Source organism: Gnatocerus cornutus, chromosome 6 (genome assembly GCF_029298725.1).
Source record: "Gnatocerus cornutus isolate USDA-ARS CGAHR chromosome 6, icGnaCorn1.1, whole genome shotgun sequence".
NCBI lineage: Eukaryota > Metazoa > Arthropoda > Insecta > Coleoptera > Tenebrionidae > Gnatocerus > Gnatocerus cornutus.
The window spans coordinates 17834023-17857419 of record NC_142238.1 but is presented as its reverse complement, the minus strand read 5'-3'; the positions used below and the strand labels follow the sequence as shown (position 1 = coordinate 17857419).

Here is a 23397-nt window from a genome sequence, read left to right as displayed (position 1 = left end):
ATATGCAATCTTGTTATTTCCAATTAAATTAATTGGATAAAAAATGAACGAATTCGGAATGTAACAGTGCATTCGTTATGCTTGTATTATCGCCGTTGTTTAAATTTACATGATATTTTCTTGTAAGGTCATACTTTTTTTTAACACTAATTACGTTATATTTCTAAAATATTTTCATAATTGGGGGTTTATCAGTAATGGAAAATTAAGAGGTGCCAGCTCTGGGTATTAAACCAAAAAATGTGTCTGTACTTACTGTGTGAATCTTTAATGATAATAAGTAAACCAAATGCCATTGTACCCGAATATAATACAATATTTTACCAAATATCAAGTCATTTGTAATCAAATCTTTAAAAAAATGACAGAAATGACAGCAATGACAAATTTATTCCCATTTATAACGCGTTGTTGTTATGGAAATGTCTCTAGAGAGTAATGAGGTAGTTTGTCAATGAAATGCCAAAGAAATTAACCTCTTATTACAAATGTGGGTTTTGATTTTTTCAACTGAAATTTGTAATTCACCTCAATCATAGTGCAAAATTAGTTTTGAAAAAACTTGTAGTAGTTGTTTGAACAATGCAAATCAAAATCTTGGATACTAAACTGTCTTGAGGTAAATGACATTTTAAATACTCTTTAAGCCATCTTTAATGCTAGAAATCTTTTAAACTACAGTGAAACTTGTATCAAACGGAATTGCAAGGAACCGTTCGATGTTTCCGTTTAAGGCAATTTTTTATGTAATTTTTATTTTTTAATGCTAATATGAGATGCTAATTATTTGTCGGCTTCTCCACACACTTTTTTTTTGAAAGAAATGAGATGTCTTCTGCGAAAAATTTGCAGTCAACAATTTGAAGCTTTGAAATTTTGATGTTCAAGACGCTCGGCGATAAGTTTAGCTTGCGATTGTAAAAGTAAACCTGATACTTATACACTAGTTTCTTTACTTCTTTGTTCTTGGTAACACGATTTGTCCGTTTACAACTTAGATTTTCTATCCATTAACCAATTTTTCGTTAATCCGATTTTTATTTTTTAACAGATGATGAACTTGCGTTGTTCCATATTTAAATTGAATAATTAATTGTTTAACACATTCTTGAACTCGGTTTAACTCTTTATTTTTTAAAGTCAATGTGATTTTCCTCCACCGTTCATTGTCTCTGAGTTCTCGATATCTCAATTTTTATTCGGAAGCAAAATTCTTGGTAGCCATAATAAAAAAATACGTAAAATATTAGGTGAAATACAACATGAGGCAAACAAAATAAACAAAGCAGTCCGCGGTTGACCTTTTCTCGAAAAATTTCTAATTGTTTCTAAGAAAATTTGCAGCAGGAAATAAAAAAAATTCTGTTTTAAAAATTCGATGGTCCGTTTTTTGGCTTCTGTGTTCGCGCTGAGCAGATTCCGGCATATACAGGTATTTTTAAAGAGTAATTTTACCGGGACCGTCAAAATTTTCCATAATGTACAGGTTTCCGGGTTTTACAGGTCCCGTTTTACACAGGTTTCACTGTATTAAGATGATAAATGATTCTGCCTAAGAGATAATTATTTTCAAGAGACTTAAAGTTCACTAGACCACTTTCCTTCGTCTAGATCTCTGAACAATGTTCACCTGATAAGCCCAATTGTAAATAAATATAGCCCTGTAACCTCCGTAAACAAAACTCTCATTACTTATCTAAGATTCGTAATTGTGAATTTAGCAATCCGGAAACGTGCTTCCTATCTCCGGATAAATCTGCGTTCGATATGTGGTTCATCCCCATTGCGAGTTCCGGGCTGATCGTGCCAGTCACAGCTCCCAATATTATAATCGAGCATATTATATGTGCGCATCGTCGTAAAAGTCCTATCTCAATTTAAAATTTTACTGGGTTTTTAATAGTTTTATCGATAGGCATTTTAGACGAGCCGCCGGAATCACTAACTACCCACAAACACGAATAGAATTGCAATTTTTTTGGTAATTTCATGTTTTGACAACTTGAGAAAATATTGATAGTTATTCTGTTTTCGTACGAAGATTTATGGATTTTGTATTATGATAGGACGTTTTTTCTAAATCTGATGATAGGATAAGTTTATAATACAGTGCATTGAACTTGATTTCATAAGATTCGAGATAATAGATGACGTGAGAAAATTTGACAATTTCAAGCTATAATCGTGTTGTTTCTAACGCGTGACTTATCATAGACGAGATTAAAATAGTGTTCATTAAGTTTTCGAAAAAGAAAATTCCAATGGTTTGGACTTAAATCCGTATTATTGTTACTAATTAAATTATTTTAACACTTCTGCGTTTAAATTTTCTCATTTACAACAGAGACTTATTGAAAAACAGAATTCTTCAATCAATTCGAAGTTAAAGTTCAAAAAGCCGACTATAAAAAAGGTGATATCAGAGCGTAATCACTAAATTGCTGGAATTGTGTATTTTGAAGTGCGAGATTTAGCCATATTTCACCTCGAATCCTTTTTATTGTCAAGTTCCTTCTGTGTTAAATTCATATTTTGAAATACCTGTCTGCGCTTATCATGTTTATCACCAGAAGGTCATCTGAGGGCAACCTTGAGACAATATAAATAATGAGATACCATTTCATTTTTCTGATTTTTGAGAGAAAATCGCAAAGTACGCTTTTGCCATTTTAAATTACTCTACAATCGTGCGACAAGTCATTACAGTATAGTTTGAACATAATTATTGTAGTCATGATTTGGAAAATACAAATAAATAAATTTTCCACGAGTTTGGTAAAACCTTGATTTCTGCGGTTTAGACATCATACAATACTCCTTCCGAAGTTAATGGCAAAATAAGTTCTTCTATTCGATTCATGTAATGCTTTTCTTCGGTTTTGTTTTTCAGATGAAACTTTATCAATTTGTAACTTGTTTCTTCATTTTACAACCGTAATTATTACGCTACCGTCATCAAAACTGAAGAATTACTTTCAAAATGTCTCCCATACTGTTGGTACTCTGTTTCGCTTCCAGTATTTTAGGAGTTCTATCTAAATGTAATGACGAAGATTTTAGCATTTCTTATACGGTTGCATTTGGTTCAAACTTTTTCGGAACAGAATCAAATTCCTCAGTTATTCAATTTCCGGCTAATACTACCGTTGTCAAATTCTTTGATAGTAATAACCTTTTGGAACTTTGTTGCAATTTTCTCGATTTTGACCACGAAATAAACACCATAATCTTCCAGAATGTTGGAATAAAAAACATTGAAGAAGAGTGTTATAATAATCGTTTAGCAAACATTGTGGATACTTTATCTTTTGCGTTCAATTCCATCGATATCATTAAAAAAGGAACATTTAGAGATCTTAAAACCAAAACTCTTAGTTTGGAAGATAACAAGATTCGTATTATAGAAAATGGAGCTTTCATCAATTTGAAGAATTGTGAAGACATAAGTCTTCGTAGCAACTTATTAAAACAGTTTAACCCAAATTCTTTCTCATTGACGCCACAACTAAAATCTTTGAATTTTATAGAAAATCAAATCACATATTTGGAAGAAAAATCGTTTACCTTTCTTAAAGCTAAAGAAGTGGAAATTACGTTTGCCATAAATAATATTTCACGACTTAGTGCAAACATTTTTGAGGAAATGGAATCAAAAATTGTCTCTTTTGACTTGTTCAACAATTTTATAGAAGTGTTACCCAAAGGAGTCTTTAACAACCACTATTTTACAGAAATTTTTCTAAAGGAGAATCCGGTGAAAAAAGTCGATGAAGGCTTTTGCGAAGTTGATTGTAGAATAAAGAAACTAGAATTGGAATGCGGCAATGCTGAGCTTGAAAGTTTAAAAATGTTGCTTAAGTGGATGAACCCTCTGCGTCATGTCGTTTTAAGTAATTGCAACTACATCCAAGCTATGTACTTAACAACTCGCAATGGATCTGCTACATTCGGGGATTCTTTTGTTGTTATAATTGTGTTTGTGGGTGTTTTTGCGATATATCAATGCTTTACTTAAGTTTGTCACATTACGAAACATACAATTCTCTGTGACCGCCACTGAAAAAGAAACTAGAAAAGTCTTCACTGTAAACATTTTTTAATGTAGGTATTTTCACAATGGTATTCTCGTGGATTTAATACCAATTCGGTTAGTTTCGTTTTTTTATTACACCGCAGTCGAATCGCCACCATCAGCTTATCACTAATTAATTAGCTGTGCAAAGGCGCTAGACATACAGGGTGAATCCGAATAAAGTGCAAAGATTTTAACCCCAATATCAGACAACGGAGTTTGACCGAGAAAAAAATAATTATTAAAGTTTTCTGCAGAATTTTATGTGCGACACTGAAGTGCCAGTCAATGTCAACGTTAGTCCAAGGCATTGAAAAGTTGGGAATAATAACGCTATTTACCAAAAGGCAAACCTTTTTTATTCCTTGCCAGTGGTTTCTTCAAAAGTGTTGTGATGAACCTACCCTTTTAAAAAGTGTTTTCTTTAGGTATAAACCTGAATTGGATGGAGGGCGTTTGATCAATTTTCGTAATAACTTTTTCATTACTTCGTTTCTAATTAAAGTTTCAGTTTGATCTACAAAGCGAGCTAGGAAAAGTCACCTTACAAACCAATCGAGATAAAGATTGACTTTTTTCGCACTACGAACTTTTGAAAATGATGTTTTTAAAAGCAGTAATTAAGTGAAAGTCAATTTTGCAGTCGTTCGGAAACAGTTGTTAAAAATTCAGTGCCACAAGCGTCGAATAACGGGTAATCCGAGGGGGTTTTGCCCCATTCAAATTTCGATTTTTTTTGCAAAATCAATATCTACAGCGGTATCTGATATTGTGGTTAAAATCTTTACACTTTATTCGGGTTCACCCTGTATGTATAGTGCGAATGGAAGAGGGTTTTTATTAATATGTATTTTATATTATTCATTAATCATTATAATTTATAATTGTAGACGTGGTTTGGAAAATAAATAATTAGAATTATTTGTCATTTTTCCTTCTTCATTCCAAATGAGATTGGAAAACTTTCATTTCTGGGCTTTAGAAATAAATCATAAAATACTATTTATTACTTATCGACGTAATGGGAAAATAAGTTGAAGTTCTTCTCGGATTTTTTTTTGTTATTCAATATTCATAACAACAATGTAATTTCTTTTTATTTTCAATACGTGATACTTTATTTCACAATCCTAGTAAAGCCACAGTCACGAAAACTGCAAAGTTACTTCTAAAATGTCTTTAATAGCGTTCGTACTCTGTCTTGCCCCCTGTATTTTGGAAGTTCATTCTAAATGCGATTACCAAAATATTAATTTTTCATACGATGTAGTTTCTAATGGTTCTTTTGTGGAAACAAAATCAAATTCTTCAATTGTTCAAATTCCGGTTAGTTTTAAAGACATTGGATTCTCTGGTACACTTTCAGCACTTTGCTGCGATTTTCTCAACTTTGATCACGAAATAAGGATGATTTCTTTTACGGATTGTGGAATTAAATACATTGAAGAGGAATGTTACAATAATCGTTTAGCGAACATTCAGGGCAGTTTATCTATGTTCGGCAACAACATCGGAGTGGTGAAGAAAGGCACATTTAAAAATCTCAATCTCGTAATGCTTAATCTCGATAATAACAAGATTCGGATACTAGAAAGTGGAGCTTTCGTCAACTTGAAGAATTGTGAACAAATAAATCTATGCGAAAACTTGTTGACACAGTTCAACCCAAACTCTTTCTCATTGACACCAAAACTTGTGTCTTTGAACATCGTGGGAAATCTGTTTACATCTTTGGAGGAAAAATCGTTTGTTTTTCTAAAAGCTAAAGAAGTTGATCTAACTTTTGACTCAAATAATATTTCTCGTCTCAGTGCAAACGTTTTTGAAGGAATGGAGTCAAAAATTGTCTCCTTTCGATTGATCAAAAACTTGATAGAAGTGATACCGAGAGGAGTTTTCGATCATCACTTGTTTAAATTAGTTTCTGTAACATCAAATCCGGTGAAAAAAGTTCAACGGGGCTTTTGTCGAATTAAATGTGCTATACAGTTACTGGAATTTGAGTGCGGGCACACTGATCTTGAAAGTTTGAAAGTTTTGGCTGGGAGTCCTATTCGTAACATCACCTTTTATGGTTGCAAGGATACTGCAATTAGTTTACTGAATGGCAATGGATCTGCAAGATTTACTGGTTCATTTTTTGCGATAGTTCTGATGGTGGGAATTTTTGTATATTAAAACTCGAAAATTCTTTAAAACTTGCACTACTAATGGTAATATCTTCACTGTTAACAGTTCGTCTCATATCTTTTAGAGGAGTTTTCACAGAAACACTCTCAGGGTGTGTAGTTTTTCGAATTTACTCCCTGGTTTAGAAAATAAATTGTTAGAATTACTTGACATTTTTCTTTCTTTTCTTTTTATTCTAAATGAGATTGAAAAACATTAATTTCTGCGCTTTAGAAATAATTCATAAAATACTATTTATCGAAAATGCACTAATAAAGAAGTCTTTATTCACTTATTTGAGACAGATAAAGTACTATTATTCTCTAGAAGCCATAATGAAAATTATGCTACATTTCCATGACAACAAGGCACGCATGGCTTTCTAAATGCTAAAAATTTGCCGCTGCTGTCACTTCTGTCAATTCTTTTAATGCCTTAGTTGCAACCAACAGAGGCTTTGGATAAAATCTAGTATTACATTCCAAAAATCTTATTCTCTCGATCTACGATCTCTAGAATAACTGATTTTTTGTCGTGAATAATTTGCCTCTTTACACTCTTATATCATAAATATATATCTATTATTACTTACCGACGTAATGGGAAAATAAGTTTTTGGATTTATTTTCTAATTTAATGTTCATAACAATACTGTAATTTTCTACGTATTACTTAATTTCACAATCCTAGTTATGCCACCGCCACGAAAAATGCAAAGTTACTTTTAAAATGTCTTTGATGCCGTTCGTGCTTTGCTTTGGTCCCAGTATTTTGGAAGTTCATTCTAAATGTGATTACCAAAATACTAACTTTTCTTACGATGTAATTTCAAATAGTTCTTATGTGGAAACAAAATCAAATTCTTCAATTATTCAAATTCCGGTTAGTTTTAAAGATATTGAATTCTCTGGTACACTTTCAGCACTTTGCTGCGATTTTCTCACGAAATAAACATGATTTCTTTTACGTATTGTGGAATTAAATATATTGAAGGGGAATGTTACAGTAATCGTCTAGCGAACATTCAGGACAGTTTAAATATGTTCGGCAACAACATCGGAGTGGTGAAGAAAGGCACCTTTCAAAATCTCAACCTCATAATTCCTAATCTTGATAATAACGAGATTCAGATCCTGGAAAGTGGAGCTTTCGTCAACTTGAAGAATTGTGAGCAAATAAATCTATGCGAGAACTTGTTGACACAGTTCAACCCAAACTCTTTCTCATTGACACCACAACTTGAATCTTTGAACATCGAGGACAATCTGATTACTTTTTTGGAGGAAAAATCGTTTGTTTTTCTAAAATCCAAAAAAGTTGAAATTATTTTCAATTCAAATAATATTTCTCGTCTCAGTGCAAAAGTCTTTAAAGGAATGGAGTCAAAAATTAGTTTCTTTAACATCAAATTCGTTGAAAACAGTATATAGGGGCTTTTGTGAAGTCAAATGTGCTATACGGAAACTGGAATTTGAATGCGGCCACACTGATATTGAAAGTTTAAATATGTTGGCTGAGAGCCCTGTTCGTAGTATCACTTTTTTTGGTTGCAACCACACTGAAATTAGCTCACTGAGTGGCAATGGATGTGCAAGATTCGGAGGTTCGGTTTTTGCGATAGTTCTGATTGTAGGAATTTTTGTACGCCATCAAAACTCCAAAATACTTTGAAATTTGCACCAACAATGTCTTTTAGAGGGGTTTTCACAGAATTATTCTCATGGTGTGTGGTTTTGTTGCTCAGTATAATTATGTATTATGTATTTCTTAAAATTAATTCATCATGTGTGAAATAAAAAAATAAAGTAGAATTTATTTAAATGATATAGAACGTCTTGCTTCATTTAATTCCCGTCGTAATGGGTTTATATTCGAACAATGCTTTGACATCGTGTTGTTGTAGAAAAAAGTTGACCTCTAGTTATCATATAACCCTAATGTTTTAATCAATATATTATTCCGTACTTAATGAAATAACAAAGTTTTATTATGTTAATAAAATCGATCCGGATATATACGGTCCGTTACTCAAAAACTCTAAAGGAAGCTTCTTATCTTTCTATCCGCAAGCCCCCAAAATCATGTTGTTTTCAAGTACTTTTGCACCGACTTAGTTGCAACTTTATCACAAAATTATTATTGTATTTCTCTCGTCTCTTATTTCGGCATGAATTGTTGCACTTTCCAATCAAAATGTGCATATCTACGCATGTTCGATCAATACAACATCTTTTGACCTGTCATCACCTAATAAATGACTTTTGTGGTCATATTGTAGTAAATTTCGCACCTCCCGTTCAAAACGTTTAGTTTGTAGTTAGAGGCGTCCGTGACTACGAGCTATTGTACCAAGTGAATTTTTGGTGATTTAAACTTCTTCCATGCAATAAACGCATTCAAGCAAGTACCTGGCTTTCGTTTATGCAAATTATTCTATTTAAGTCGTCTTCGGTTTCATTGGATTAAACGCCAAAGTTATTTAGGTTGCTTATATGGATCGGGTCCTTCCAATTTGTTTGATTTATTCAGAGTAAGCACGCTTATTGGAGAAAATAGATAACGGGTGGATTGGTTATCCTTCGGATGATGGCACTAAATAATTGATTGGGATTTTTAGCCGCAAGCTCACAATTTGAAAAAACTGATCCACTGCCCCTTTATTTTGCCCCAGGTGTCACCCATCGTAAATTTCCATCTGCCCATTTCGTGTTTCCGTGATTTATCCGTCAAAATTCCAATTTGTCAAATTTATTCCACGTTTTCCCTTATTTTTTAAGAGGGGATGTTTCGATGCCTCCCAGCAGGTTCTCGCGCACCCATCTATGTACCCTCTTCGGATTCTCTGTATTTTGACGATCGCATTACGTCGACAACGTACAAACGTGACGCGTCACCGCCGCCTCCGCGACCACCGCCTCCTGCTGAGAGCAAAGCAGAAACGGACATGCCGAGAGTAAGTGGAGATGTTGATGGACAGCACGTTTATGTAGTGGACACAATGGATTATTTTCACTTTTTGGTTTTTTAGTGGCAATTTTGGTGGGAGGGGATGTGAAGGTGTTTGAAAAAATGTGTTGATTTTGGAAATATCACACTTTTTTATACGTGTTGCTGTTGTTTAAAGCTTTTGAGTTTTTGGACATTTTTCCTTCCTTACTCATCTCTTTAATTAGTTTTTACTGAAAATGTAAGTTTGTAAGTCGCGAAACTATCGATCGACTCCAGAGAACAGAAAATGTGGGTATTTTGTATTTTGTTAATTCAAGGTTAGTAAAAATCAGTCGATAAAGAAGTATATTCGTGCAAACTGCCATAAATACGTGTGAGTAATTAATAATAACAATAATTTATTTGTTTTTTTCCGTAAAATGGTTATCACTTCTTCTCACTAATTAGTTCCATCCATGTAGAGCAAGCGTGATCTGTGTGATTGTGAAAGATCCTCCACAATTCATCAAATCGTCTCGTAAAAAACAACGTGATAGAAAAATCCCTTCGGCGCGACCTATTTCTATCATATTTACTCTTTTTTGACGCAACTCACGTAGGCATCAAAAATTTCCAAAGCACCAAGGCGATTCCAATATCAATTATTCGGATGAATAATTATGATTAAATATTTACTTGTCGTCTGCTTCTTCTTGCGTTGTTTATTAGACCGTGACACCGACAAATTCGCGTTCTGAGGACTGATAAAAGAATTTTCTCGCCATTCCGACGTGATCTCACGGGTCCAAAGTCCACAAAGATGAACTATTTTTTTTAAATATTATATTTATATGTGTTTACAATCCACGAGTCCAACTAAACGGACGGAAATCCTTGGTAGACCCCAAGATTAATAAATGCAGCTTCCAGACGACCAAAGTCCATGTTGTAGAACTCAAAGTAGCACGGGTCTGCTGTCACGTCGTAAAAAAATTTATCTCTTCCTAGTGCAGTCAATGATCGGCGGATGGAAATCTTCAGCAAAATAGTCGAAGAATCGAGGACTCGGCCTGATTCGAAAAGTTTTCTTAAAATTTTTAAAGGAAGTTTCCACCAACTGCAATATTTCTATCTGTTATTGTTTTGGTGGAATTTTTTTAGTAAAAACTTTTTTTTTGTGATTCATATTTTGTTATTGACCACGAAAACAGGACTATTGACGTGATCGATAAATCTAGTCTGTTTGGTTAACTTTACCTCGTGTTACATTTTTCGGTAACCCTTTAAACTACTCTGATCTAAAAATAATTCTAATCATAATATTTAGCCGATTTGCGATAATATTCTTGCATTTAGATTTTACAAATGACAATGTTGTTGTGTTCTTTCTGCTCGTCACTGTTGACAAAATTAGATGTAGTAGAAGAGATAAAAATGAGTGTGGTAAAAATAAACGATGGGTTGGAGCTAGGAAGGTACAAACCTGTGAGTCCAACCTCCAATCTATCTGCAAAAAACGATAAATATTAGGAGACTACAACGAATAAATATTATAATATATTAAAAAAAAGCTACATAATTAATAACTGAAGGTAAATATAGGCACTTAACCCAAATTTGATTCTTGTTATGTCTTTACTTTGTTGACTTTCCAGTATCTCAGCAAAGAGTGTTTCTGTAAACATATTTATTAAAGCCACGTTAAAAATACCACAATCGAGACTTTTAAATCAAAATTCACGTGACTATTTTCTGAACATGTTTTATGATTGATAAATTGGCAGATAATACCAATTAAAACGGCGAATTCTCTGTATCGATCAATCCAAAATACACTAATTAAATCCATGAAATCCAACAAATTAACACTAACGAAGTGCGAAGAAGATTCCGAATTTATCTCTATGAGGAAAAAGTCCAATTATTAATAAATTCGTGATTAGTTACATAATTTTGTAAAATTAAACAATAATTAATAAGTGGGGCATTTGTGAGGTAATTTTCTGCACTATCGATTCATGGAGTTTGAACAATTAAAGTCAAGTAATGAGTTTTTCCTCGGTTTACCCATTTCCCTCAAACGCATAAAATTTGTGTTTTCCACAAACGTCTTTTCCTTGTGATACACGCAAATGACTCCGCCAGGTACTGAAAACCCTCGCTAAAATTTCTGTCGCTGTAGGAAGTCATGCACACGCATTATTTGTAGTTCCAGGTGAACAACCTTTTTTCTTAGTTTTTCCGATTTTTTGGAAAATAGCACAAGAATGTGCTCTTTGACTCCGGATACTCGCGCTTTATCAAAAAGGACATTTTTAACTGTTTTTGTTTATGATTGGGCTAATTGCAAACTCGCGATAATCTTAATTACAACGATTTCTATCTTTATGGTCTCAAAGATCGTGTTTTTTGAATAATTATGACTAACAAGATCTCTTCTTTGCAGCCACCTGTGAAGAAAATCGATCCCCCGAAAATGAACTTGGGGAGAAGACCGCCTCTGTATAGACCCAAGTCTAGGACAGAAGTGAGTATCTTTTTAAGGAAATGGCATTATTGCACTTTTATCACAGCAACAATGAACTATTGTTTTGAATTTTACAAAAATATACGCATTAGTGTTATCACTTAGTTGTAATTGGATAATGATTTCTGAGAAACCGATTCAAAGTCCAGGATGAACTAATAAAGTGGGCGAAAATAGACGCTGTAATGGCGTTGTGCTAGAGATTTAAATTCAGCACACTGCAGGTGCAGTTACATCATGATGCAGAAAAAGATTTTGGATGCGTCGAATTAAATAAGTTCTGAAAGCTTGGTTGCTGCAGATGCAACGGCTATTATTTTATTATTTTATACTTGGATCTCGTGATTCCCCGATTTTTGGATCTTTGAATTTTACACATTTTCGATTTTTTTTATGCTTTCTAAACATTTAATTTTTTTTCGATTCCTTCTAATCGCTCAGAAGATTACTTTTTAGCTGCTCCTTGAGATATTGGGTCTATTCAACAAGTCCCGCTTTTTTAAGCTAAAAAAATTAAATTTGAACTTGTGATGAGTATTTCTTTTTAAAGTCAAGCAGTGCGAGTGGAAGCAGGGCAGATGGTGGTCGCTTACGTGGAGACGGCGGCGGAAGCAGCGATGAAGACACTTCCCGTCAACTCGACCTCCGACAGCGCCTCCAAGAAGAAGCGTCGATCTATAGGCGGCGTCTGGACACCTACAGACAAGCACAGCAGGACCAAGCAGCCCTAGTCAGCCGTCTACAAGCCAAGGTTTCTTCTCCTTTCACAACTCCTCCAACTAATTGTAATTTTCTAGGTTTTACAGTACAAACAAAGATGTGCCGATCTTGAAGCCCAAATGTTAGACAGCTCCAAATACGACCCATCCACGTTTAGAACACCGGTTCATGTTCCTAGTGTTCCTCAGAGTTCAGCTTTAGAACAAGCTCAACAACATTTACGAGAAGTTAGAGAGGAAAGAATCACGGATTTGGATACGGCTCTCCGCAGGTTGGACGAAGAAAAACGAAGAAACGAGAAGTTAATGCAATTGAATATCACTCTGAGGGAGCAGTTGGAGGAATCACACAGTACGAATGAGAGTCTGACTTCTGATCTTCAGAAGTTGAGCAACGATTGGGAGCAGTTGAGAGAGGAAATGATTATCAAAGAAGACGAGTGGAAGGATGAAGAACAAGCGTTTAATGATTACTACAGCAGCGAACACAACAGACTTCTGAATCTTTGGAGAGATGTAGTTTCCGTCAAACGACTCTTTATGGACATTCACTCGACGACTGAACGAGATTTAAACAGCCTGAAGAGTGAAGTTAACAGTTTAGGCAAAGAAATGATGACCGCCTGCACAAGAATGGACAGTAATATATTCACAGAATCTGTACTTGGTGTAAGTTTCAAAACACTTCTCTTTTATGAAATATAATCTGGTTTTACAGGGAAAAGAACGTTACCAACACCAGCAAGAGCTCTCCGACTTGAAGCACCAATTTGACTCTATGAAGATCCAACATGACACGTGCCAGACTGAAATCAAAATGAAAGAAGACCGAATCCAACAACTGGTTAAAGACATGCAGACTCTGGTAAGTCGTCTAGCGTTGGTGGTTGAACGCAGTTTGACTTCTTGTCGTTTTAGGAAGAACGATGCGCCGACGCCGAGCACCACGTTTCTCAGGTAATGAAGATGCAGGAAGAAATCGACATCCTTCAAGGCGCTCTCCGGGACATTGCCCACGCTCTCATCCAAGACGCCGAAACCAAAGACCCAGAACTGATACCAACAACCCACGTTCATCTTAGTGCTTCCACACCTGTGCCCCAAAAGTATGCTAACAAACCAACTAAATAAAGATTCAAAGTTTTCAATGTTTAGATCGCCAAAAAGAGGTTTATTGCGTAGTATGACCTCCCCAGCAGCTTTTGCTGAGAGCACCATATCGGCAGTACAAGCAGCTCTACACAAGTACCAGTCACTGATACACGAACTACAAGTAAGAAAAGATAATTGTTAACACTCCTTAAGAAGTTTCTTTTAGGTGAAGCTCCAGTCAAATAGGGAGCAACTTCTGTTAGTTCGCAAACAGTTCGACAATTCCGAAGAAAACGTAGCAGGTTTAGAAAACCGAGTTAAAGAACTGGTGGCACAGCTTGATGCTAGTCGCTCACAATGTTCGCAACTCGTCCAAGACAAAGACTTCTTGCAGAAATCTTTGGACGCTCTCAAAACGGAGAAAGGTGCTTTGGATCGTCACAGAATCGAAATCAACTCTTTAGTGGAGTCGTTGAACGCAGATTATGACAAACTTCAGAAGAACAACAATAAACTACAAAAACAAATCGACGGTTTACAAGACGAAAAAATTTTCTTACAAACTGAAATCGAACGACTGAACCAAGAAGCGAGCATCCGCGAGATCAATCTTCGCGGAGAAGAAGAAAGGTGTAGTCGCATCAGAGAAGAACTACTAACAGCGCGCGAAGAACTGCACAAGTTGTATTTATCGCACGACATGCTTGAACAACAGAAAAACGAAGCCGAGAATTTAATTAGTAGTTTAGAACGATCGAAAAGTGAGTACGAGATGGAGTTGGAAAGGATCTTAGGGGAAAGGAGCAACGTCCACGATTCGTTAATAAAGAAGGAGAACATCGCGGCGAATCTGGAGAGCGATAAGAAGAAGCTTTTAGAAGACCTGAAGAAGATGGAGGACGAGAAACTGGCGCTGCAGATGCAGTCAAACGACCAACTAAACGACATTCAGTCGCTGCGGAAGGAACTCCTGCAAGCGGAGCAGCAACGTCTCGATTTAGAGTCAGACAAAATTTCCTTATCAGAAAAGTGCAAGTTCTTAGAAATCGACAAGGGAAAAGTAAGTTTTGGGTCATTGTAATTTAATTTACTATTTCTGTTGTTAGATTGAAATGGAGCTGACTCAGGTCACCCGCGAAAGAAATGACCTCAGCAACCAATTAACAGTTTTAAGCCGCAAAAAAGACGCTATAAACGACGAATTAGTCCGAACTCGACAAAAACTCGAACAAGCGAATGAAACTAACGCCCGAGTTAACAGAAACTTGGAAGATTTGGTTCGAGAGTGCGAAGAAAAACAATGCGCTCTCGATTCTTTAGACAAAGACATGCAAAGACTTCAGGAACAACTCGCAGCCGTGCGTTCCGAGAAAGAAGCATTGGAAGCAGTGCTTTTCGACACCCAAACGAACTTGGAGGCTTCAGAAGCCAAGAAATTCCAATTAGAGGGCGAGCAACAAGAGCTTTTGGTTAAACAGGAACAACTCAAAGCTCAGATCGCTCGGTTGACTAAAGATTTAGAACGATCAGAGAAGCGGTGTATTGAAGTGAAGAATACTTTGACTCAACAAAGTGGAAATAAAGAGATGGAATATAAACAAAGCATTGAAAAGTTGAAGATGCAGAATGAAGATAATATCAAGAAATTGACGGATGAGCGCGAGAAAATTCGATCGACTTTGGAAAAACGACTTCAACAGTCTTTGCAACAATTGACACACGAGAAGGAAGCTGAGATTCAACAGTTGATTGATCGGATTGAAGCGTTGCAAAGTCACATTGACAACATGGTGCAGCAGCACGAGGAGTTAATGCTGCGGGCGGAGAATGACAAACAAAAAGCTCTTTTGATTGGTAAAAAACTGGCTAAACTGGTAGTTTGATCCAATCAGCTTTTATTTTTTAGATTTCACCTTTTTTTGGTAGTTTTTATACTTCTATCAACTCTTATCACTCTTTCTGCATTGTAACACTTTTTTTGGTTATTACAATTGCACCCGTACACAAAGTAGCAAATTTAAAAATACAAATTCTTCACAAAAACACAATGTGATTGATACCGCCGTGGCCACGGGCCAATTAAGCTATTTTCATTTAGCGCGTTGTCGCTTCAGAAACTCGTTATTCAAATGAGCACAACAACGAAATTCTTAACAATCATTCACATCAACTTTTTCTTCATTTCTTCACCTGCTTCATTCTAGTTAAGACCGCGCATAAAAATTCCGCGCGTCCGATCGATTCGAGTGAAATTTATTTTTAAAGAATAGTCTAAATCACGTGCTGATTTCATTGATTAAAATAGCAGCATCGGTATGATATCATCCTTTCGTTTTGGGAAATGACTTGTTTCTAAAATTACCGCCGCATAAATAATACGTTTTTATCATTTCAAACCACATATTTGCTCGCTAGATCCTCGCAAATTGACAAAGAAATTTAAATTAAATTTACAAACATTGCCGGTACTTAAATAAATATTATTTGCACCAAAGCGCATCATGATCAACAAGCGCTGCAGGACCGTCTGGAGGATGCGCGAAGGGAGTTGAATAATGAAAGAGAAGCATTAGAGCGGTTGAAAAGGGAAGCTAACGGGCGCTTTGAAAAGGACAGATCAAATATAAACCAGTTGAAGGAAGAACTTGGGAAGTATAGAACGAAGTTAGAAGAGAGTAGAACCAGAGCGGAGGAAGACAAAATCAAATTGGAACAGAGAATTGAAGAAATTAAAGTGGAAAGAGACGGACTGCAGACGGAGGCCGAGAACTTGAAAGTTCAATTACATCTCTGCGAAGATAAAAGTGAAAGTATCAACAATCAACTGCACGAGACGATCAGGAAACTGAAAGAAGGTAATAAAAATAAATCAATCGATCTTTTAACTCGCGAGTTTTTTCAGCGGAGAACAACTCGGAGAGTCTCAGGAAGGAAATCACGGATATCCGACGACTTCTCGCTGACAGCAACTTCGAGAAAGAAAAATATCACAATACGAATAAAGAATTAAGGGACCATGTGAAGAAAATTGAAGGGGAAAAGAGAGAACAAAGCCGACAGTTGGAGGAGTCTTTCCAGAGGATCACAAGTAAGAAGTGTTTTTTTTTTTGGTAACTGGCGAGTAACACAATAATTTAGACCTCGAGGACCTGAAGCTGTCCATCGAAAACGAAAAGAACCGCCTCCAGAACCAAATCCGAGACTTAGAGAAAGAACAAGTTCAGGCGGATCACAAAGCTCAAAGTATCTACGAAGAACTTCAGCGTACTCAAGCTGCCAGCGCCCAGCAGCAATCCGAAGAGAAGGAGCTCCAAGCACGACTTCTCAATGAAGTGGAGGAGAGAGAACGCGCCCACCAGGAAGTCCATCAACTCAAGAAACAGGTAAGTTTGTTTTTCTTGTTTGGACTTGTGTTAACTAGTTTGTAGATGTCTGAACTGGATCGAAACCTAGACCAAACTCGACAAGAATTAAGCAGAACTCGCTCACACACCGGTCAACTGGAGGAGCAATGGCACGCCCGCGAGCAAGATCTTTTGGTTCATTTAGAAGATAGCAGATCCAGAGAGAAGCGCCTGGAAGATCAGAAACATAATCTTGAAGTGTGTTTAGTCGATGCCACGCAACAAATTCAAGAACTGAAGGTGAGTGAAGGAGGTGAGAGAGTTGAATTTTGATGTGTTTTTTAGGCGAAACTTGGAGGTGCTGAAGGACGTGTCCGGGCCCTTGAAGCCCAATTGGCACAATTAGAAGGAACTAAGAGAGACGTGGAGCAGAAACTCTTCAGTGTTGTCTCCACGTTGAGGAGAATTGCAGGAGTACAGTTGGATGGTTCTGTCAACATGCCGTACCGTTTACTGAGTCCGTCCAGGAGGTGGAGCCCTGCTAGAGGTGCAGTGTCTCATATTATTTGTTTTTGGGATTTTATGACGCCTGTGATGCCATGGGAATCAAACAGTTTTTGTTTTGTTTGCTTATTATTTTCCCACACCGCTAAGCAAATAAACCAATAAACGCATCAATTTTATTTCGCGACAAATCACTGCAGTGTGCGCAATTATGAAAACGAGTTTTTTATCAGCCGGAAGCCTTATCGCATTAAACACTTATCTGTCTAATTGTTTATACACACTTAACACTTTCGTTTATTATCCTAAAACGTGTGTTTATTATTTCAGGACATGATGATGGCAGAGATGGGGCGATCGACGTAGATCCAGAGGTCGTACGCAAAGGAGTCCGCAATTTGATGCAACAAGTTGCACAGATTGAACGTGAAAGAGTAAGTGAACACTGTTAAAAGAAGAAATTTTTATTTTTATTTTTAGGACGATTACAAAACTCAGGTGACCACGATAAAGAAGCAGTTGCATGAAGCCCACGAAAGTCAGACTAAAGGAGACAGCAAACTTAATAAAGTCTTGCAAAGTTTAAGAGGCTTGCAAGACGAAAAGGGGGCACTGGAGGCGAAGCTCAGTCAAAAGAGTGTCGAACTGCAGTCGCAGGTACGTACAAAGACTTTCAAACACAAAAATAAAACCTTCTTTAGACCACAGCGCTACATAAGAAAACGGAAGAGAATCAACACATGCGGGAGAAAATCGTGTCGCTAGAATTATCCATAAGCAGTGGGAACGAGGAGAAATTACAATATGAAGTAATCTTTTTACTTAAGTGCTTGCTTGTTTGCTGATAATAAATTACTTAGGATAAGCTTGAAAAAATGAAAATGGCATTAGCCCGACTTGAGGCGGAAAAACGAGGCTTACAAGAGGAACTCAGCCGAACTGAAAGCAGATCCACCAAGTTAGAATTACAGAGGATGTCCACTGAAGGCGATCTTCAAAGATTACAGATGATGCTACAAGAAAAAGATGCCACAATTCAGGTAATTCTGCTTTGTCAAACTACCAAAATTATCTCCTACGTTTTTAGAAATTACAAGAAAAATGCGACCACCAAAGCCGAACTCTGGCAAGTCTAGAAGAGCGCTGTATGTCGCTAAAATCAACAATAGATCAATTGAATTTATCACTAGAAAAGGCTTCGACTGGCGAAAACGAGCTCCGATCTGAAATCCAGAATCTTCAAAGGTCTCTGATGGAATCGAAATCGTCGTCCCAAACCGGAGCGGAAAAACTAAAACAAGTAACAAATCCGTTGCGCTCTGATTTGTTTTAATTCAATTTATTGTAGCTTCAAAAATCTCTAGGAAACAGCGAGAATGATCGCCGCCTTCTGGCCGAACGCTTCGAAAGTACCCAACAAAATCTGGCTGAAATGCGCCGCAACAATCAGATCCTCCAAGACCAAGTCACAAGACTCAACAACGAACTGGCTAATAACGAAGTTCAACGCTCAGGTCTTGAGTCTCAGCTACGTCTAGCTCAATGGCCTGCTGATGGAACTATTAGTTCTCACCAAGAGGAAGAACTTAATCGCCAATTGCAAACTGTCCAAAGAGAGCGAAGTGAGCTGAAAGGCAAAGTCGACTCTCTCAACAACAAAGTAAGACAGTTGGAAGCAGAGAAGCGCAATTTGGAGCGGTCTGCAAGTGTAAGTAAATCTCGAAGTAAGTCGTACGAAAGACCGGAGAAGTACGAGAGTGACTCCGGGATCACGGAATTGGAGCGATACGAACAAGAGAATCGAGAGTTGCGGCATAAAATTGCGCATCTTGAGGAGGAACTGAGTGATAAAGAGTCAGAGTTGATTAGAATGAGAAGTCAGAGACCAGGGTTAGATTCTAAATTTGATAGAGCTGAGATTGAGCGATATAGAGCCGCTCAGTTGCAAGCGGAGAGGTTGTTAGAGGCGCGGGAGCAGAGTCATCGTCAACAAGTAGCGCGCCTCGAGAATCAGGTGAGATTAAGAAGTAGAATTCGTTAAAGTACGTTGAACGCGGCTTTTTCCTTCTAGGTGACTCTTCTGCGAGAACAGCTCAACCAAGAAATCAAACGTAGACAGCAGTACGTCCTCCGCAGCACCAAAGCTGGCCGCGAAATGCAACAGCTGAGGCAGGCTCTGGGCGATTCTTTGCGCACGGTGTCTCAAGATCCATCACTAGACGCTCTTTTACTAGAACACGAAGCGCGCAAACTAGACAACACACTTTCAAACACTGCCAGTTTGCCTCCTGGTCTTAGTTTACCATCGTCATCTTATCGGAGATCAACCACTCCGCAACCTAAGTAGTTTTAATTTTGTTTTTATTGACATCATTACCAGGGAAGTATGAGATAATTATGTTTGCACTTTTATACCAAAGAATTGTAATGTACTTAAGTCCATTCTTGACATACACTGCCATTTTTATAATTTGCTCAACGAGATTAGATTCGCATGGAATGGACTTGCTAGGAATGCTTTGCCGTCACTCAGAGTAAGTTATTTATCTACCGAGTGTTCGAATTTATAGTGACACATAGTAACACTACTAGAGTTAGGTGTACTTAAAGTTGTAACGAATACTACTTAACCGTCCAGTTTAGCAGTGGGGGCGCACTTCAGGAAAATATACATGATTGCCGATTATTAGTGCCCTGTATATGGAAGTGTGCTACTTGAGCTGCTAATTTTTCCGTCCAGTGTATTTTGTAACGAATTAGTTAACTTAGGGTTAATTGCTTATATAAATTATTACTAGAAAACCAATTTTATTACAAAAAAATACAAAAACACGAAATTCCTTATCAGACTAAACTTAACGGGTCTATTTTCGTAAAACTGTGATTCAAGCTGATGGGCGGTGTGGAACCCGGGGTCGTAGGTTCTCCGTCGATGAGTCTTGCTTCTTCATTAGGCATCATCGTATTGGCAAATCTGAGTCCTCCACACTTTCTAGCTTTGTGCGGCAACGCATATTTGAGTTTCTCCCAGAAATATGGGTCATCCCACTTAACATAGGTGTTTGTCTTCAAATACATCTTCAATTCTTCATCAAGATCGTTGATATTAATGTCCCCGTAAAGAATAATGATGACTCGAGTTCGACCATCACTCATAGCCTGAGTGTGCGCCGTTCGAAACTCCATTTTCCCCCAAACACTCTCCAAGAAGTGTTTCGACAAGATCACGATTGTTCTTCGGGATTGAAGAACAGACTTCGTGATCTGCTCTGTTATGAACTCTCCAGGTACCCAGTCGCGGTAGTGTACACAAAGTTTGTAGTTTTCAGGAGGAGTTTCAAGAACTTGGACGATTTTAGAGACGACAACTTCGTCTTTGTGGATGTAACTAATGAAAGCGTCGTAGGTTTTGTCTCTGTCGAGCTCCTCCTCAGTGACGAACCACAAACATAGATTCTTGGAGAAGAGCCAGATTTTGATGGATTTCTGGTAGCGGTAGTAAAGAGCGATCGTGACGGCAACGATCAGTAGCAAAGATAGGATTAAAATTGAGATGACGTGTTTTTTTCTAAAGAGACAAAGATCGGATTCTTTCAAGTTCAGCAAAGAGTCGTCTCTGTTGACGCAAGTCACGTCGTCCGCGCTGAAATTCTGAAGAAACAGTCAGAGTTGCACCAGAGGCTTGGAGTACTCACCAGATTTTTACTGTTTCGTAGAAAATTTGCCAAGGACTCAGAACCACAGTCACACACCCACGGATTACCTTCTAAAGACAACGTAAGTGAGCTACTATTGTCTAAAATTCGGACCACTTCTTCCTTTAGGTTGGTGATGTGGTTGTGGTCCAACGCTAACACCTTAAAAAAATTAAAATAGTCTTGTTAAGAGGTTCAGGCTTTTTTTACCTCAAGCCTTGGTGGCAACCAGTCAATTTGCCGAATTTTATTATGCGATAAATAAAGTTTTGTCATTTTTTCGTACCCCTGTGACTTTTTAGGACCTTCCTTTAAGTCGTTCCCTTGAAACCAACCCTCAGTCTGGTTCCAGAAGTCCAGTTCACTCAAGTCAATCTTTGGAAATTCTGTTAAATTTCTGTTGGAGCAATTGACTAAAATTGAAGGTGAGGCGAGGTCGCAGCTGCAGTCGCATTTTTTAGGGCACATGGTGGAGTTTTTTGAGAGTTGTTCCAAAGGACATGGTAAGAAAGACAAATCTATCAAATTTTTATCTTTCAACTCTAGCGGTGCGTGACAGAACAGATCCTTGCGCAAAATAAGTGATGTATTTGATTTGGATTTAAGGTGTTTAATTAGTTTGTAATTTCGGCAGTCACAGACGATAGAATTGTTCCTCATGGAAATTTTAGCATGGATCGAAGAAGTGTTGACGTTGTGGAAATCGACGACAGAAATATTATTAAAGTCTAGCTTGATGGTGATAGTTGATCCAGCTCTAAGGTGTTCTAACTAGAATGATAAAAATTAGTTGTGTTAAATTTTGATTTTGTCACCTTACTTTGATCGTGGAGATGTTATTGTTCCTAACATTCAAAACAGTAAGAAGAGGAGTGTTTCTAAAAGGAATGATCTCCTGCAGAGGCGTGATTATCTGATTAAAAGAGAGATTAACACTCTTGAGTTTTTTTTTCCTCGCAAACAACTCAGGATGAATGCTTGTGATTTTATTTTGTTGTAAGTTAATTCGCTCTAGGTTGACCAAATCTGCGAAGACTTCAGGTGGTAACTCCGCAATCAAGTTATTCTGAAGGAACAGTCCTTTCAGATTGGCTAATCCCTCAAATACCCTATCCAGAAATTCAATTTCATTGTTCTGCAAAAATATCCTCTTCAAATTTAGTCCTGTGAAGATACCTTTGGGTAAAACTTTGAGTTGATTTCCCATTAAGTTGACGACTTGTAAATTAAACGCGTTTGTAAAAGCGAGAGCTGGTAAAACTCGTAACTTGCAGTCTCTGAAGTCAACATGAATCACCGAAGTGTTGGCCAAGAAGTAGGCGGGAACAGCGAAACCCAAATTTTCGCGCAATCTCACCAACTTCAAATTCTTGTTGTGTTGAAACAAATTCACGGGAAATCTTTTAAGCTCGTTCTGTAGAAAATTCACTTCTGTTAAGTGATCGAGATCATGGAACGCATCGTGTGTCACTTCCTCGATTTGATTGTAACTCATTTCGAGACTCCGTAAGCTGAAGAGTCCTTGAAAAGTCCGCCCATCTAACTTGGTCAGTCTGTTGTCCCATAAATGCAAAACTTTGAGTTGGCTCAACGGTTGGAAGACTCCAGAAGGAATAGTTCGTAATTTGTTTCCGGACAAGTCGAGGAATTTCAACAGTGGTATAGTTTTAAATACGTTTTTCGTTAAGACGATGTTGTTGTTCTGTAGATCCAACTCCAACAGGTTTGGAACAAATTCGAAAACGTTTTCGGTTAAAATTTCGATTTCGTTCTGGCTTAGTATGAGACTTTGCAACGTCAACAGATTTTTAAATAAATCCGCTGTTAATTGGCGTTTTCTTGAAACGGAGAACTCCAACGCTGTCACTTCGGAAAGGTGGAAGCGCTCGAAGATTTTGTAGAAAGGTACTGTCATCCAAACGCAATATTTCATGGTAAAATTTTCGACATTGTTTACTGATATGTTGGGAAATTCATTCAATTGAAGAGAAGTTAGGTTGTCCGGACATTCGATGACAATTTCATTTTGCGAGGTTCTAACATGAATTACAAGAGGTGGATTGGAAACGTCGCAGTGAATTTCAAAATCGAAGTTATCTGGGTAGGCGCAATTTGGGTTTTCATCGCAGATGCAGGAAGAAGCAAAAGTTTGGGAAAAGCACAAGCCGAGGATGATCCATAGTGGGAAATTCATAGTCTAGAATAATTTGTAAAAGAAGTTTTTGTTATACTATGCAAATTGTTTGTATACTTACAAAAAAGAGGTAATATTGTTATCACTGCTTATCACACAACTCGAGCACAAAGTTTTATTCATTTATGAAGATGTTCATGTCAATGCGTGTAG

General features: G+C 37.1%; 2 protein-coding genes across 3 annotated transcripts in view; one reads left to right on the top strand and one right to left on the bottom strand.

The window, feature by feature from the left end:
- Positions 1-20233, top strand: part of Root (ciliary rootlet coiled-coil, rootletin) — a 25451-nt gene extending 5218 nt beyond the window's left edge. Inside the window, exons 1-21 of one of the 2 annotated variants that reach the window (XM_088039832.1) lie at positions 9024-9194; positions 11616-11696; positions 12247-12447; positions 12494-13084; positions 13134-13280; positions 13334-13521; positions 13571-13688; positions 13734-14567; positions 14614-15361; positions 16003-16362; positions 16410-16595; positions 16646-16890; positions 16936-17151; positions 17197-17398; positions 17686-17789; positions 17836-18012; positions 18057-18164; positions 18216-18395; positions 18443-18655; positions 18704-19369; positions 19427-20233. In XM_088039832.1, the coding sequence (XP_087895958.1) occupies positions 9024-9194; positions 11616-11696; positions 12247-12447; positions 12494-13084; positions 13134-13280; positions 13334-13521; positions 13571-13688; positions 13734-14567; positions 14614-15361; positions 16003-16362; positions 16410-16595; positions 16646-16890; positions 16936-17151; positions 17197-17398; positions 17686-17789; positions 17836-18012; positions 18057-18164; positions 18216-18395; positions 18443-18655; positions 18704-19369; positions 19427-19702 (6012 nt within the window). In that variant the 3' untranslated portion in view covers positions 19703-20233. Of the gene's footprint in view, positions 1-9023; positions 9195-11615; positions 11697-12246; positions 12448-12493; positions 13085-13133; positions 13281-13333; positions 13522-13570; positions 13689-13733; positions 14568-14613; positions 15362-16002; positions 16363-16409; positions 16596-16645; positions 16891-16935; positions 17152-17196; positions 17399-17685; positions 17790-17835; positions 18013-18056; positions 18165-18215; positions 18396-18442; positions 18656-18703; positions 19370-19426 lie in introns of those variants that run through there. The other variant, XM_088039831.1, reaches the window with a different exon arrangement.
- On the bottom strand, positions 20144-23397 carry LOC148173581 (protein toll-like). Its single transcript, XM_088039835.1, has 5 exons — positions 23306-23397; positions 21871-23247; positions 21261-21821; positions 21051-21212; positions 20144-21006 (listed from the first exon to the last, which is right to left on the bottom strand). Exons 2-5 carry the CDS (start codon positions 23242-23244, stop codon positions 20200-20202), a joined length of 2904 nt encoding a protein of 967 aa, XP_087895961.1. The 5' UTR covers positions 23245-23247; positions 23306-23397; the 3' UTR covers positions 20144-20199.